The 15,056-nt window shown below is 28.8% G+C and overlaps 1 protein-coding gene across 5 annotated transcripts in view; it reads right to left on the bottom strand.

Moving 5' to 3' along the window:
• LOC105830340 (glycogen synthase kinase-3 beta) overlaps positions 1-15,056 on the bottom strand; it is a 48,014-nt gene that overhangs the window by 3,410 nt on the left and 29,548 nt on the right. For 3 of the 5 annotated variants that reach the window (XM_012669607.3, XM_012669604.3, XM_036286403.1), the window contains exons 2-7: positions 12,717-12,907; positions 12,288-12,371; positions 11,100-11,210; positions 10,294-10,531; positions 9,692-9,885; positions 4,806-6,633 (exon numbers count right to left, since the gene is read on the bottom strand). In XM_012669607.3, the coding sequence (XP_012525061.1) occupies positions 6,199-6,633; positions 9,692-9,885; positions 10,294-10,531; positions 11,100-11,210; positions 12,288-12,371; positions 12,717-12,907 (1,253 nt within the window). In that variant the 3' untranslated portion in view covers positions 4,806-6,198. Of the gene's footprint in view, positions 1-4,805; positions 6,634-9,691; positions 9,886-10,293; positions 10,532-11,099; positions 11,211-12,287; positions 12,372-12,716; positions 12,929-15,056 lie in introns of those variants that run through there. The other 2 variants (XM_036286401.1, XM_036286402.1) reach the window with 2 other exon arrangements.

Here is a 15,056-nt window from a genome sequence, read left to right as displayed (position 1 = left end):
AGTTTCGCCAGAAATTTATTAAAGACATGTGTAGTTTAAATTATACATGCGTTTAGTAATAAAACAAAGAATTTTCTCAGTCCTATTAATTTACATTATTAAATGTTATAACATAAAGAATCTAATTTATTTAATATATAACACAAGAAAAAATTCATATATTTCTTGTTTTTAACATCACTTCAATACAGCCAAAACAAAAGAAATAGGAACATTAAAAATAAAATTTTTTTCTTTAATCTTTCTTTTCGCACCCTTTCTTTACAACACCGATGTGGTTTTATTTTTCGCACCACTACCATTATTAATTTGCGTATATGCATATATATATATATATATATATATATATATACACATACGTTACATATTAAATTCTATATATTAAATTCTATATATATATATATTTATATTAATCTAATAATAATATTATAATATTTACATTATAATTTCATTATTATTAGATTAATCGAAAGATTCGTTCATTATTTCTTCTTTAGATATATGGCTTTTATATTAATAAACCAAAAAGCGAAATGAACGAATTTTTCGATTGATATTCAATATTTAAAGTTTTAATATTTTACACGCTTCTTTTTCAGACTGACAATCACGTCAAGAAATTTGTGATCATCTAATATTATAAAATACAGAAAATTCCCCTTTCCGCCCATTAATCTGAGTATAAGCTTTCCATAGATAACAATGAAAAGAAACGCGCTGAGACGAGATAGAAATGTATAAATTAAAACGAAAACTTGATGAATTTATTTATTAATAATAATAATGATAAATAATCAACAATATATCTACGTTTAAAAAGTAAATATTCACGTGCAAGCGATATTCGTTTTAAGATTTATTGCTTATTTTAACACTTAAATTCCTGATTAATTTCTTCCCGGATTCGATGTTTCTTTCGATAGCTTTTTTAAAATTGCTCGAAAGAAACGAAGAGTCTATTTGTATCAATTGCATTTTTATGTGGGTTTTAAAATAAAACGGATATAGATTTCTAGGTTTTTAAAAAAAGTAGAAGAAGCAAAGTGCAAAAGATGCAATTGAAACAAACAGACTTTGAAACAGATATCAATGTAATTTCACTGAGTTTAAATTTCGATTTATTTCTAAATCTCTGTCGAATTTAAAAATATTTTGTATTGTGTATTAATATAGTGACAACACAAAGAGCCTTTGTATCGAGTCAGCCGTTTTTCAATACAGATTTATATACACCATATAAAATTAAAAAATAATTATTTCAAAATATGTACAAATAATTAGTATTTTAAAAATTGCTTCTAATAAAGCAATTAAGTAGAGATTTAAACTGTTAAAAATACTTTTTGTTTTCAGAATGTATTTATGTATTTTGCACAATATTTTAACTTTTATAATTTATATTTATTTCTAATTATACAGAACGTAATTTAAACATGTACATAACGCGAATGTGAATTTTACTTTCTATAATCGATAAGTTTGCAATTTTTTTATAAAGCATATATTTCTTCTCTCAAAATAAAAAAATACATTCCAAATGAATTTGAGGTATACCTTTAAAATTTAGGAAGCGTTGATGATGATCTTGTTTAAAACCAAACGCGAGCACTAATCATCAAAAAGAAAGCGAAAAAGAAAGATAAAGAATTAATGATTAAAAAATTTAATAGCTTTAACATCAATAAAACTCTAATTTGAACATTAACATTTCTAGTTTTTATACATTACTTAGTCTTTCTTCATTTTTATTTGATTTATTCTTACAAAGGACAAAACTAATTGCATATTATATTCTCTGCAACGCAATGATATGTTAAACATATTAAAATAAGTAGACTATCCCGGAATGCAGCTATGCAAAGAGTATTGAGATATCTTTAATTTTTTTAAGAGAATTATACATTTTGTATTGAATCATTAATAAATAATTTTATTTTTGAATCTCATAACAATATATTACAAAATTACCAGCAGTAGCAATAATAAATATATTTTCTAAATTATATATAAAGAATATTTAGTCTCAAAATTTCGTTGAGTGAAGTATCACCCAAAACAAATAAAATAAAGGTGTAACAAAGAAATCACGTGCTTTCCATAATTCTGTAATAAAAAGTACATATTTCCTTAATCTAAGATTTTCGCTTTGATACACGTTTCTTTACAAAGAAACTTGAATATTCGATATTTGACGTTTTCCACGTAGCTGATTCCTGGGACATGTATAATGCACAAAAAACTTTATTTATTATAGAAGCAGTTTTATTAACATGTCAAAAAATCCATTCGCCATGTATGATGTATCGTCGACTTAAAAGTATTATAAATCGTTCCATTGAGTCGATTAGAATTTCGTCATCTAAATTAAAAAAAAAAGAAAAAGTAGAAAATTGAAAATCCGAAGTCAGTGTAACAACTCTGCTTAAAGATAACAATTTTAAGAGGCATGACCGATATAGGCATTAACATCTGTTTTTTTGCTAAATGCTCCGGCAAGAAACAAGAATTTGTTAGTTAACATCCTCTTCAATTACAACAGCATGTCTTGAGGTTGTGTTTCGATATATACTGTCAGTACTGTAAATCTATATAGTTCATGTTATGCATATTATAGATTTTTAGTATTGGCATTAAATTTCAAAATACAACCTATGCCTGCAGCAAATCAATAAGTTTTTATATCTGAAAGAGACATTTTTGTACATATTGAAACATGTTTCAAATCTTTTTTTTGCATTTATCAATAGTAGTTATTAACGGAAGAATCCGTTAAAAATTTGAACACAAAATAAAGAGTATCCCTTCCATGATTATTTGCCTATAAGATGACATCAGTCAAGATAAAATGTTAATTATTGAAATTATTGGTATCCATAATTATCGTGTTATGTTGTTCTGTCGTATGCAATGTTTGCAGTTTGACTAAAATCTTGAATAAATACAGTCCGCTTAATGAAATTCATTATTAATTATTGTGTTTTCCAATTCCAATTTTTATATCCTTTCAAACAAACTTCACAATAACGTTTATCGTGTATTTAGTATAATTTTGATAAGCAGTTTATAAAAAAAATTAAAAAATATATTATTTAAATTACTCACTCAAATATGTGTAATTTAACATTAAATTTTTTTAGATACAAATTTTTAATTATAGTAATTTCAGTTTTGCCTTTGTATTCTATCGGTCAAATGATGATAAATGCTAAATTACGCTTAAATTTTTGTTCAACTAAAATCATATGTAGTAGTTATTATTGTTAAAGAAGGAATTATTCTTTACATGTTATATTATATTAATAACATAATGATTTTTTTCCAATCATCATCGATGTTTTTCCAACTTAATCTTGTGATACATTAATAAATTACTAAACATTTGATTACACACTGTTTTCAATTTAAGTTGTACTTAACAATTGTCGGTTAAAAAGGAACCAATTATATGTACATTTAGTATGTACATTTAAGTCAACTCAGCGATAAAATAATTTTTTTTGTTGCTAAATTGCGTTAACAATACGATGATCTTTCAATAGGCATCTATACTTTCTCTAAATTTTGCGCAGATAATGAAACTTTCATGTTTAGAAATGTCTAGATATAATCAAATATAGTTACATATACAGTCGAATATTCGTATAATTAACTTTCGTACTGTGAACCAACTAAATGATCTTTAAAGAGAATTTTTCATTATTCACATTTTCTATATAATTGTATGATATTAGAATGAAGAAACAAGAAAAAATACATTTATATTTAAAATATATACTGTATCAAAATACAATTAAAAACTGGAGGGAAAGTATATAAAAAGTAATTCTATTTAGTCTTGACGAGTTCACAATACGATCATTCGACTGTATTTTAACTCAATTAGGGTCACGCATTTAATCATTATTAATTAACATATTGACCGTGTCACTTGCATATGAATGTCATTCAATTATATGAAAAAATTTAAAAAAAAAAAAAAAAAAAAACTAAACATTTTTTCATATTTTTTGTACATTATTGCATAGCGGGATTTTTTAATAAAAATTTGATGTTATTTGAATGACAAAAACAAAGTGTCATTCATATATAAATGATCATATAACAGTCAATATGTTAAAGAGAAATTTTATTTTTTTTTATATACATAAGGTATATAATTAAGCATTTGCTGTCAAATTGCGTCGTCCTATAATCTACAAAAGATAACATAGCATTCTTTTCATCGACATTTACATTTTCAAATCGATTTCGTCGAATTTCGATTCCGTATAGTGTTTTAAAATATATAAAATAAAATGGTGGTAATGCAAATGACATTACTAGACGCATCAGATTATACATCTTCTTAGTAAACTTTTAATTAAACGCATTAGCGGTGTTTAAAGTTAAAGGGGGGACAAGTTCATATATGGACATGTGTATATAAAATGTATGTACATACAATATATATATATATATATATATATATATATTTATATATATATATAAAATATGTATATATGTATATACAATACATATATACATATATATGTATATGTATGTATATACACACGTGTGTGTGTGTGTGTGTATGTATGTGTATATATGCACACATATATGTATATGTATGTATATGTATGTGTATATATATATATATATATATATATATATATATATATATATATATATATATCATACGTATACATACATACATATATACATATATATATTTACACACTAAATTCGATTCGATAACAATGAAACGTAATTAAGACTCCTAGTAGCCACAACAATTTATAATGTAAGAAATAAAGAAATAAAAGAAATTTTTTCTCACGCATGCACATGAAAGTAATTATTATACATAAATTAGCTTCTCTCACATGTGTCACAGTTTATAATTGATAGAATAAACTTAGAAACAATTTTAACATTTTCTTTATAATAGATAAATTAATTAGATGACCTATACATGTCAATATAAAAAATAAATTTTTTTGTGACAGTTTCACAGATGTTTACCAACTCTCTCAGCGCATTTCGTAAATCTATTCTATTAAATGTAAGTTGTAACATATAAAAAAATATCTTTCAACGTTTGTAAAATCTTTTTGATATTATATGCCCACATAGTAGGGTCCAAATTCCCTTTTTGGAAAGAAGAGGCGAATTTCGACGCCGACTAATTCTAATCTTCAAAAACTAACCAAACTGAAATAATTCATTAACAAGAAATGAGATGTGACGTCATATTGGAATCTATGGATGTACTAAATAATAATTGCGTGTTATCTACTTAGTCATGCACAGATGTTAGAAGAAAAATGTAATATTTCTCTTGATTTTCGTTCATTTTATATCAGACACAACTTTGACATCTATCTCTAATTTTGGAAAAGACGTCAGACCTTGTCAGGGCTTTTTCCTCATGTTATAAATTATAAATTATGTACTTAATCAGAATGTGCAATTTATACTTATCATGTTATGAAAACTATACGCGTGAGGATATCGGTATACATATATACTTCTATTTCATGCGATTGTAAAATTAATATAATTTTTTTCTATTTATCCTTGCTAACTATATATATAGCTTTATAGTTTACTAGGAACGTCTTTATAAAAATCCTAAATGTGATTATAGTACACAGCAACTAGTTCTCCTCTTTCGGAATTCGTTTATTTATATATTTGTTTTATATGAGAGTAGCAATTTTATCATTAGAGAGATAAATAGATGAAGTAGAAGAATCTTGGTTCTTAAATTTATAGAATTGTAGTTGCCATGTAGTTTCATTGTACACAAACAACATTTGAAACAATATTTGAATTAATAAGTCGACCAATTAGCCGTCTTTGTCAACAAAAGTCAGTAAGTAATGGGAGAAGTTGATTTTACGTTCTGCCTTCTAGAAATTATGAATTAAATCCGTCCTCGTTAAAATAAAGGAAGTTAGCATCTCCTGCTTAATGTGTTTACGGGGACGAACGAGGAGCCTTAATTTCGCTGAATCGCGTCGCTGTACTACGCTATTTCTCGCTAGAGAGAAGATGAAAATCTTATGTCTATATACTTCGCAACAGTACATCGCCTTTACAACATGGACATCCTCGTCAGAAGATGATTACTTCGTCATGCCACCATAACAACGTTATAATTCAACTCTTTAATAACGTTAAAAAAGAAAAGAAAAGTAGAAGATAGAATAAAGCGGTTCAAGCCATGTTCGATTGGCTGGCATCAGTATTTTGCGTGTTTGTAGTGGTAGTGTTAGTGGTGGGATTGTTGGCGCTATTATCACTAGAGTTACCGCTAGCACTGGCAGCGGCGCCCGTGGCGTCCGACTGGCCGCCACCTCCGCCTCCGCCGCCCCCGCCGGGATTTCCTTCCGTACCGGTGGTGGCGGCCGATTGCATGTATTTGGGTATCAGCATGCTGTTAAGGATCGGCTGGATCCGCAGTTCGTGCTCAGTGAAGTTAAAGAGTGGCGGCAATTCACGGCCGCTTGGCAACCGCGTGCCCTGTTCGCGTAATTCATTGAAGAATGAGTGTGCACACGCTTGCAGCGGGGTCATGCGCAACGATGGCGTGTATTCCAGTAGTCGTGCTACCAGGTCCATCGCCTCCGGCGGCGTGCGCGCCCTGAACACCTGCAATCATCCATCAAACTCATGAAAGAAATTGTATTGTCAATTTTCTATCATTGCTAAATGTACAGATAAATATTCCTTAGATCAGATATTATAGATATTATGGTATTTTAATTGCACATTTGTTCGGACTTTTAGAAATAAATAGTCAGTCTTCGTTTAAAGAATGGATTTTAAAGCGAAAATCCTATTCTGTATTAAATTTGTAGCACACTTGTATATAATGGCGCGCTATGCTTGATAAATGCAAAATGCCTCGCAAATTTGATTAATTCTAAGCGTTACGTGATTAATTTCATTGATAAAATTGCTACATGTCGAGTTTCTATGATTAAGAGAGATATTACATATCAATGATGACATTAGGTAATATTATCGATTTATATTTTTTAAGTGCAAAAAGCATATATGTATAGTGTGCAAAAAGTATATATCTTAAAATAAAGTGTGATAGGTCAAGAAAATAGAAAAGTTTATCAGTAATAGCCAATTGTACGGTATTATCATAGACTTACATAAATAGGCTGCATTCTTATGCTAACAACAACATTGAAGGACAGAGATATGCAAAATTAGATATTTCCTTCATTGCATTATGCATATTACACTGTGTTACATGTATTTCAACAATAAGAGCATTATAAATGTATAACAGGGGTTCCCGACCAATGGTCCGCGGACCTCCAGGGGTCCGCGAGAACTAAATTAAAGTCCGCAAAATAAAGTCACATTGATTTTCAATTAAAAGTTTTCTATTATAAAAATATATTCAAATATTATTCTAAGTTTAATGTTAACTAAAAGTTATGATTAAAACTTATTTTCAAATTCTCGGAATGTTTATTTTGAACTTTGAGATCCCTGCACCAACAAAAAAGTCCTAGTGGTCCCTGGTCAAAGAAAGGTTGGAAACCACTGATGATATAGTGAGACTAAGACTTTAGTTTCACTACTATAAAATTTATTTGTTCTTTATGATCAGCGATGTAAATGTGCTAGTAAGAAAAACAATAAAAATACTTTTTTTTACCTTTTTGACAGTTTCGACATTTTCAGTGGTTTTTAAAAAATTAAGTATGTGTATCACGTTGTAGAAATATGTTAGAGATTGAAGAATATACAAATAATTAATAGCAAGAATAGTTAGTAATATGTAAATTATCAATTTTAAATCTCAATAGGTATCATAATTTTTGTGAATTTTTTCATACCATGAGATTTATAAAATTCTATTAAATTAGACACTGATTCTAAGCACTACTCTGCATGATAAACATGATATAATTATGATATGTTATTGAAAGATTCACAATGAAATGATTTTAGTCATTTAGTCGTTTAAGTTCGTACGTATCTATACAAAATTTTAGTTCTTACATTTTATTGTATGGCGTCTTAAAACTATATTTGAGTTTATTTAACCCGGTAAAATGTCAACTTACTAGTATTCTTGGAAATTTTTGCTTTAAACGTTTGTATTTTGTCAATTTAGGGAACACATTTTAATTTTATAATATAATTTCATGTGTATTGTATCTGTTATTCTAGTGTAAAAAAATTCACTGAAAAATGTATATGAGTATCAGAGTTGTATAAAAATAACAGATTAAATTTAATAGTTACAATATATAGTCCCAAATAGCATAAACAAAAATATATTGTACAGTTTCCCAAGATTAAGAATCTTGGTTTGATATCTGAGAAAATAATTATGATAATACAGTAATATTGATAATACAGTATGGGCAAGAATAACATTAATATTTATCATTTACATTGTTACTAAAAATTTATTACCTATATTCGTAAATAATTCGTTAGTGTTTTTATACTCATATTTAAATTGTACATACAATTTAGAGAATAGTACTATAATCTCATAAAAGGACCCGATAAAAATACAGAAAGTTCCTCTAGCTTGGAAATTTACATCAAGTTATATTGTAGTTCTGTTTATATATTTTTTATTTTGTTTATATACATATATAAGCATAATATTGAATAATGTAAATGTAAATATGTACATCTAAGAACACAGACTCCAAGCACTATTCTTTGCGCAATAGATACGAAAGGACACAGTATGTTACTCATTCTTTTAAGTTTGACAAATGCAAGTCTCAAATATCACCAGAACATCGGAGTAAGTGATACTCTCAATCATTACCAGTTGCCATAACAAATGTAAAATGTAAGAAATCGCGAAATAAAAAATTATTAGTGTCGTTAACAAGATGAGAGACTAGGCGATGAGGAGTTACGTGAAGAAAATAACTGATCGCAAAGGAAATCTTAAAGATTATTCTTTTCTTTATTTTCCTTTCCTTTTAAGTAATGACTAAATAAGATTGTAGGAATAAGTCTGCACGCTCGTTCGGATATTGAAACGGAAATTGAGATGTTATTTTGTGAATTTGTTGAATGTTAGTACAATGGGCCAAGATAGAGAAAGTTTGTGCCAGCCATATTGAACAACACTTGTTGCAAGTCGAATCACTTACTCTAATTTTCTGGTGATCCGCGGAACACATAGGTGTTTCACTCATTCGTTGAAGCATATACTGCAAATCACGATTACATGTATTGATGAATGGCACCGATCGAGGCGCTATTGCTATTGCCATCGATTGTATTGTGAAAACGAACAAATAAATCTCTCCTTATAAAAATGCATGTTGAATTTCTCATGTAATGTTACATTGAATTCAACTCTACCTTCTCCTTCACTTTAAAAATTAAGAGAAAACCATTTTTTGTTATTATTCCAACTAAAAAATCTGTATTCTTTTTAAATTTATGTGTTTTAAATTGTATTATACATGTTTAAAAAAGATTAAAATATTTATTTTGTTTTTATTATTAAAATAAAATGGATTAAGACAAAGTTGGACTTTCAATTATTCATATCAAGTTACAAAGTTAATAGTGGAATAAGACGAGATGATCACGTGACGAAGAAATGCATGGAATATGTGCTATTGGATTTACATACGTATTTAAATATATATTAATATAACAATACGTTTGTAATTATTTTTAAAAATATAATAGTAGTTACCTTTTGCCAGGGATGCGACTTAATTTGTGGGAATTTGAATTCTGTATAATTGGGGTTCATCTCACGTATCTGATCACGCGTAGGCGTACCGAGAACTTTAATAATCTCTACCAGCTGATCGACACCACTATCGCCGGGAAATATCGGTTGACCTAGCAGTAGTTCTGCTAGTACGCAACCTGCACTCCAAACATCTATAAAAAAAAATAAGAAAAATGTTTATGCATTAAAAATTATAACAAAATAAAATATATAAAAAATAAATTAATGTATTTTTTTGTATCTTGCTATCAATTGCAACGTTATTTTTAAAAAATATTTTAGATATCTGCCAAAGATTAGATAATTTGCTTAAAAATATTTAAATTACATAAGGAATTATTATAAAAAAACATGGAATTCAATAAATTTTTTTCAAATTACTATGTAATATTATACTCTTTGAGTACTATTGACGCATATGCGCTCAGAAAAAGTTTATTCTGTGGGCGCATATATGTGCTCAAAGTAAGAATTATTTTCCGGTTATACAAAGTGTTTCTTCATCGTACTGTTCTGTACCAAAAGAGTTAAAGAAAATTTTATCAAGATTTTGAGCATACCAATCTTTGTAGTGTAGTCAATAGCACCAAAAATAAGTTCAGGTGCGCGATAATAACGACTGCAGATATAGGACACATTTGGTTCGCCCTTCACAAGGTGTTTGGCTGAACCGAAATCGCATAGCTTCAGGACACCAGTATCTGGATCTAAAAGCAAATTCTGGGGCTTGATGTCCCTGTGACAGATACCCAGTGAATGGATGTATGCCAACGAACGAAACAGTTGATACATATATAACTGTAAAAAACAAAGAAAAGCAAAGATTATTTTTGATTGCATTTAATATATTAGATTAGTAATCCACATTTTTCGTTATATTAGTATGTCGTTATAACAATTTTTTATAAAATTTTTTTAAAATTAAATCACATGTACAAATCATTATTTTTAAGTTTTTAAGATTACAGACAAGTCTTTCACAGACATACAAATCTTAGGTCAAAATAAAAAATTAAAAATAATAAATTTAATATAAAAAACTAAAATAATGTAAATATCGAATATTAAAACTTAATACATTTATGAATTGTACAACATTTTAAATCTTACAATCTCGTTAAATTGTAAACTGTGAAAGACTTGTCTGTAATCCTAAAAACTTAAAAATAATGATTTATACATGTAATTCTTATAATTAGCAACCTTTATAATTTTTAGGTACTAAATATAGCATAAAAAAATTTTTTTAAAGATTTTTATCAGAGATACAGTAACATCTATATGAAAATTATAAGTAAATTTACAAATATGACTTCAATTTTTTTAAATTATATTTCAAATCTAGAAACATGAAAGAATAACTTACCTTGATGAAACTGATCGGTATCGTCTGCTTGCTTTTGCTATAATGTCGAGCGACTTTGTACACAGTTTCGGGTATGTATTCCAGGACTAGATTAAGATAAACCTCGTCCTTCTAAAAAAGAAGAAAATAGAAAATCGACTACATTGTAATGTTTATTCAATAACCACAGATCTGTTTACAAATATTTGTCGTCTCAAAGGCACACTACTTCAAAACCAAACATTGACGACGTATTCGATGTGCTATCATCAGAAAGAAATAGTCTCCCGCAACTCGCGCGACTTAAATTTTAATGACAAGTTCTGTCAATACTTAATTTAATAATAAATTTTTAATTATTATTTTTTCTTTTTGATCACCAATTCTTGTTCATTACATCTAGTTTTTAAATAACATTACACAATGCATGTATCTTCACAAATAGGTCTATTAAGAATTAATTAAAACTTAAATATAGAAATAAATGTTATTCATTTATTTTCATTTTATATAAATTTTTTTCGTGTTATTGGAATTTACAGGATAAAGATACATATCAATTAAAAACCCGTCAAAAGTATAAAATAATTGTTACGAATTGTGGGATACCTCGTAGGGATTGTTTAAGTTATAAAGTTTCATTGTAATCTCTCTTGGACACACACAATGATGCCCTCGTGTTATTAACATTTACAATGACCACACACGGGTTTAGAAAAATTATGTACTAACAAGACTAGCAAAGCAGCGTAATCTAATCAGACCCAGATCGACACTTAAAAATGGCGAAGAAATGATACAAATGTGAAGATGTTGTGTTTCTATATAAAAGCGACAATTTGCCTAGAGTTTTTTTCTCGCCAAAAGGAGGACTCTCGTACAAACTGCTACTGGGTGCACTTCAACTTACGTCAACGTGAAAAACCGGATTAGTCGCGGTTAAGACGTTCTATAAAATAACATAACAATGTGGCATGCATTAAACGAACATCTTTTTTATTTATAAGCACATTTACGTAACAAACCGATATATAACGGTAAAATTGACAACTGCGCGCTAATCAAGGGGAGTTGTACCAATTAAAGTTCCATATTTTGCGTCATTTTCTCACAAATTTTTTATTAATTAAAAATAAAATTGATAGAATTCTCGAAATCTTTTAATAAAGACATTGAATTCATCTTGAAATATAGAGATAAGATAGTTACCTTATCACCACTAGAGTAAAAGAAATATTTGAGTTTCACAATGTTGCAGTGCTCAAGGCGTCGCATGATTTGTAATTCCCTGTTCTGTAAAAAAATCGTGAAAAGTTTCATTATAATATTTCATAAATGTATTCGCTGCTCGCTAAATAAACAAATAAATAAGAAAATAAAAAACTATTCAAAAATAAAATAAAAAGCGAGATAAAACAAAATATAAAATTAAAAAAATATATATAGGATATGGAACATAATACAATAAAAATATAATATTAAAAATGTATTGTTTCAATAAACTATCTAGTAACTATTATCGGTAACTATAATTATTCTTTTTATTTAGTACTTTTTACTCGTATTTTTATTTTATTTTATTCCATTATATTCATATATGTATGTGTATCAAAAATAATATTAACGTAAAGTACTTACTTTAAATCGCTTATCTTGAAGGACCTTCTTGATAGCAACCATCTCTCCCGAATCGCAGAGTTTTGCTTGGTATACCACACCGAAGCTGCCATTGCCGATGACCTTGGTATCAGTATACGCGACCTCCTGAGGACGATCCGGACCAGCACCGGGAGTCGCTACCACAGTCGTTACCTTGCTGCCATCCTTGCCTGCAGGGTACATTGCACCACCCATAGAAACAAATCGGAAAAAACCACAGTGCAGAAAAAGAAATAGAAACAAAAGTAGGAAACCAAACTTCCTAAAAGCAGAAGACGCCCAGAGCCTCGAGAATTTCGAGGACAGTTCACATCTATTTCGCATAAACGTAAATAAGCAAAACTGTCTCAGTATCGACAATAATTATTTTGACAATAAAATTTTGACGAAATGCAACGAAATAAAATTGTCTTGCAAAATGCAATCTATTAATATGCAGAATAACAATGTTTGATACATGTATTGCATCAAAACCTGTTTTTTATTTTCAGATAATTTTCTGTCTTTCTCTCCCTCCCTCCTCTCTCTCTCTCTCTCTCTCTCAAAGCTCTCTTTTCTTTCTCTGAAAGCTTTATACTTCGCAGAAATGTAAAAAAAGATTACGTACATTGTTAAAATTACGAGTCTGGAAAGCGTTATATAAATTACAACAACTCGGATCTGCGATCGTTGCTATTTTCACGTTCAGTTCTTGGACACGGGCGACCAGGAATAGCCTAATCCTTGATTTGTTCTTGCTACTAATAATCTCAAGCCACGCAGAATATTGCGTGGGATACGTAAATTGCCCTAAGAAAATGCTAAAATTTATAATTCATAATTATACCGCAATTTTACAATCTCAGATAATATCTATGTCTTCAATTAATGATCTTTAATGAAAATGTTCAAGCAAATAGACTTTCAACAACTCTATCTATCGTTCAGAAGAAAGTAAAGTAGATTTAATGTGAAATTGAACAAGAATCGGTCAAGGAATGTTTTCTAGCAATTATCAGAATACGTGCAGAAAAGCCTTGATGAAATCTGATAAACAAACAGTGTGGATTATTGCATACAATAACCGGTTTTGTTATCGTTGCAACGAAAACTTTCTCAAAAGACTCGCGCGCTCTTACGTATTCTCACGCAGAACTTTTGCCATCAACAATTATCGCATATCCCGTTATTGTAATCCAGTATCGCATATCCAGGCATCTCCATTTATTTCTCTTTAACTGCGTCATCTCTTTCGTCATATCTTTCGTCTGTTAAAAACAGCCACCCGAAATCTCGGATATATGCAGGCTATTTTAATAACACATCGAGTCATAAGAAGTTGTTGATTCATAGACGAGTTATCTAAAGTAGCTCCGACTATATACATATAGCAAGGTGATCGTGTAATTAATAAAAAAATTATGTTAAAAAATCGAGCACGTGATAACTGTGGCGTAAGAGTTTCGCGTTCTGATTTCTGTGCCAAGGATCCAGGTTCAAATCCACTTAGAACATATCAGATTTTTAATTGCTCTTGGAAGGCAATGGCAAACCATCGAAAATACTCTTGCCAAGAAAGTCACCAGGAAGGATATGCATGAGCATGCATCAAATGGAGACCACGATATGCGATTATGAAAAACCAACTCTCTTGGAAGAACACTCTTGGAAGAAAGGTATCAAAAATTGTTATAAAACTATCGTATTTTGATGCTACAAATATTTCAAAATATTGCCCCTTAATAAATATTGTGATAAAAAAAATATAAAACATACTAACCACTTTTTTCGCGATTTAGTAAAAAATGGAAGAATTAAGTAACCAAATATAATATAATCTTTTTGTAAAAATTAAAATTATTAAAGTTAATATCACGCCAATAATTTTAATTTTTTTTCTGTATTTTTTATTAAAATAAACGGTAAACATAAAAAATATTTAAAAATGTGATAATTATTTTGCATGTGCGTGGTATTCTTCATTATTTTTGTGTGTATTTTAATAACAGAAAGGTTAAGTAAACTGAATATCTGTGAGAATTGTATTTTATTATTGGCAAAGTGGGCTAAGAGATTTTTGATCAAGAATCTTCTTGATTGAAAAAATAGAGATCACCTGCTTTAGAGTTCGAAAATGAATACGATGAGAATTCTGACTTGCGAATACACCGAACGATCACTCTCCACGTGGACGGTGCCTTGTCCTTTGACATGTTCGCGACATTTTCAACCATTACTGTCAGCCATACATTGAAGATCGCGAGTGTTTTACATTCATCATTTGTTTCACAAGATTAATATAGTCAATTATAGATTTTAATATTTCTGGTGTAAAATTGT

This window comes from Monomorium pharaonis, chromosome 4 (genome assembly GCF_013373865.1).
Source record: "Monomorium pharaonis isolate MP-MQ-018 chromosome 4, ASM1337386v2, whole genome shotgun sequence".
In the NCBI taxonomy this organism is placed as follows: Eukaryota; Metazoa; Arthropoda; class Insecta; order Hymenoptera; family Formicidae; genus Monomorium; species Monomorium pharaonis.
This window is presented reverse-complemented; position numbering and strand designations above follow the sequence as displayed.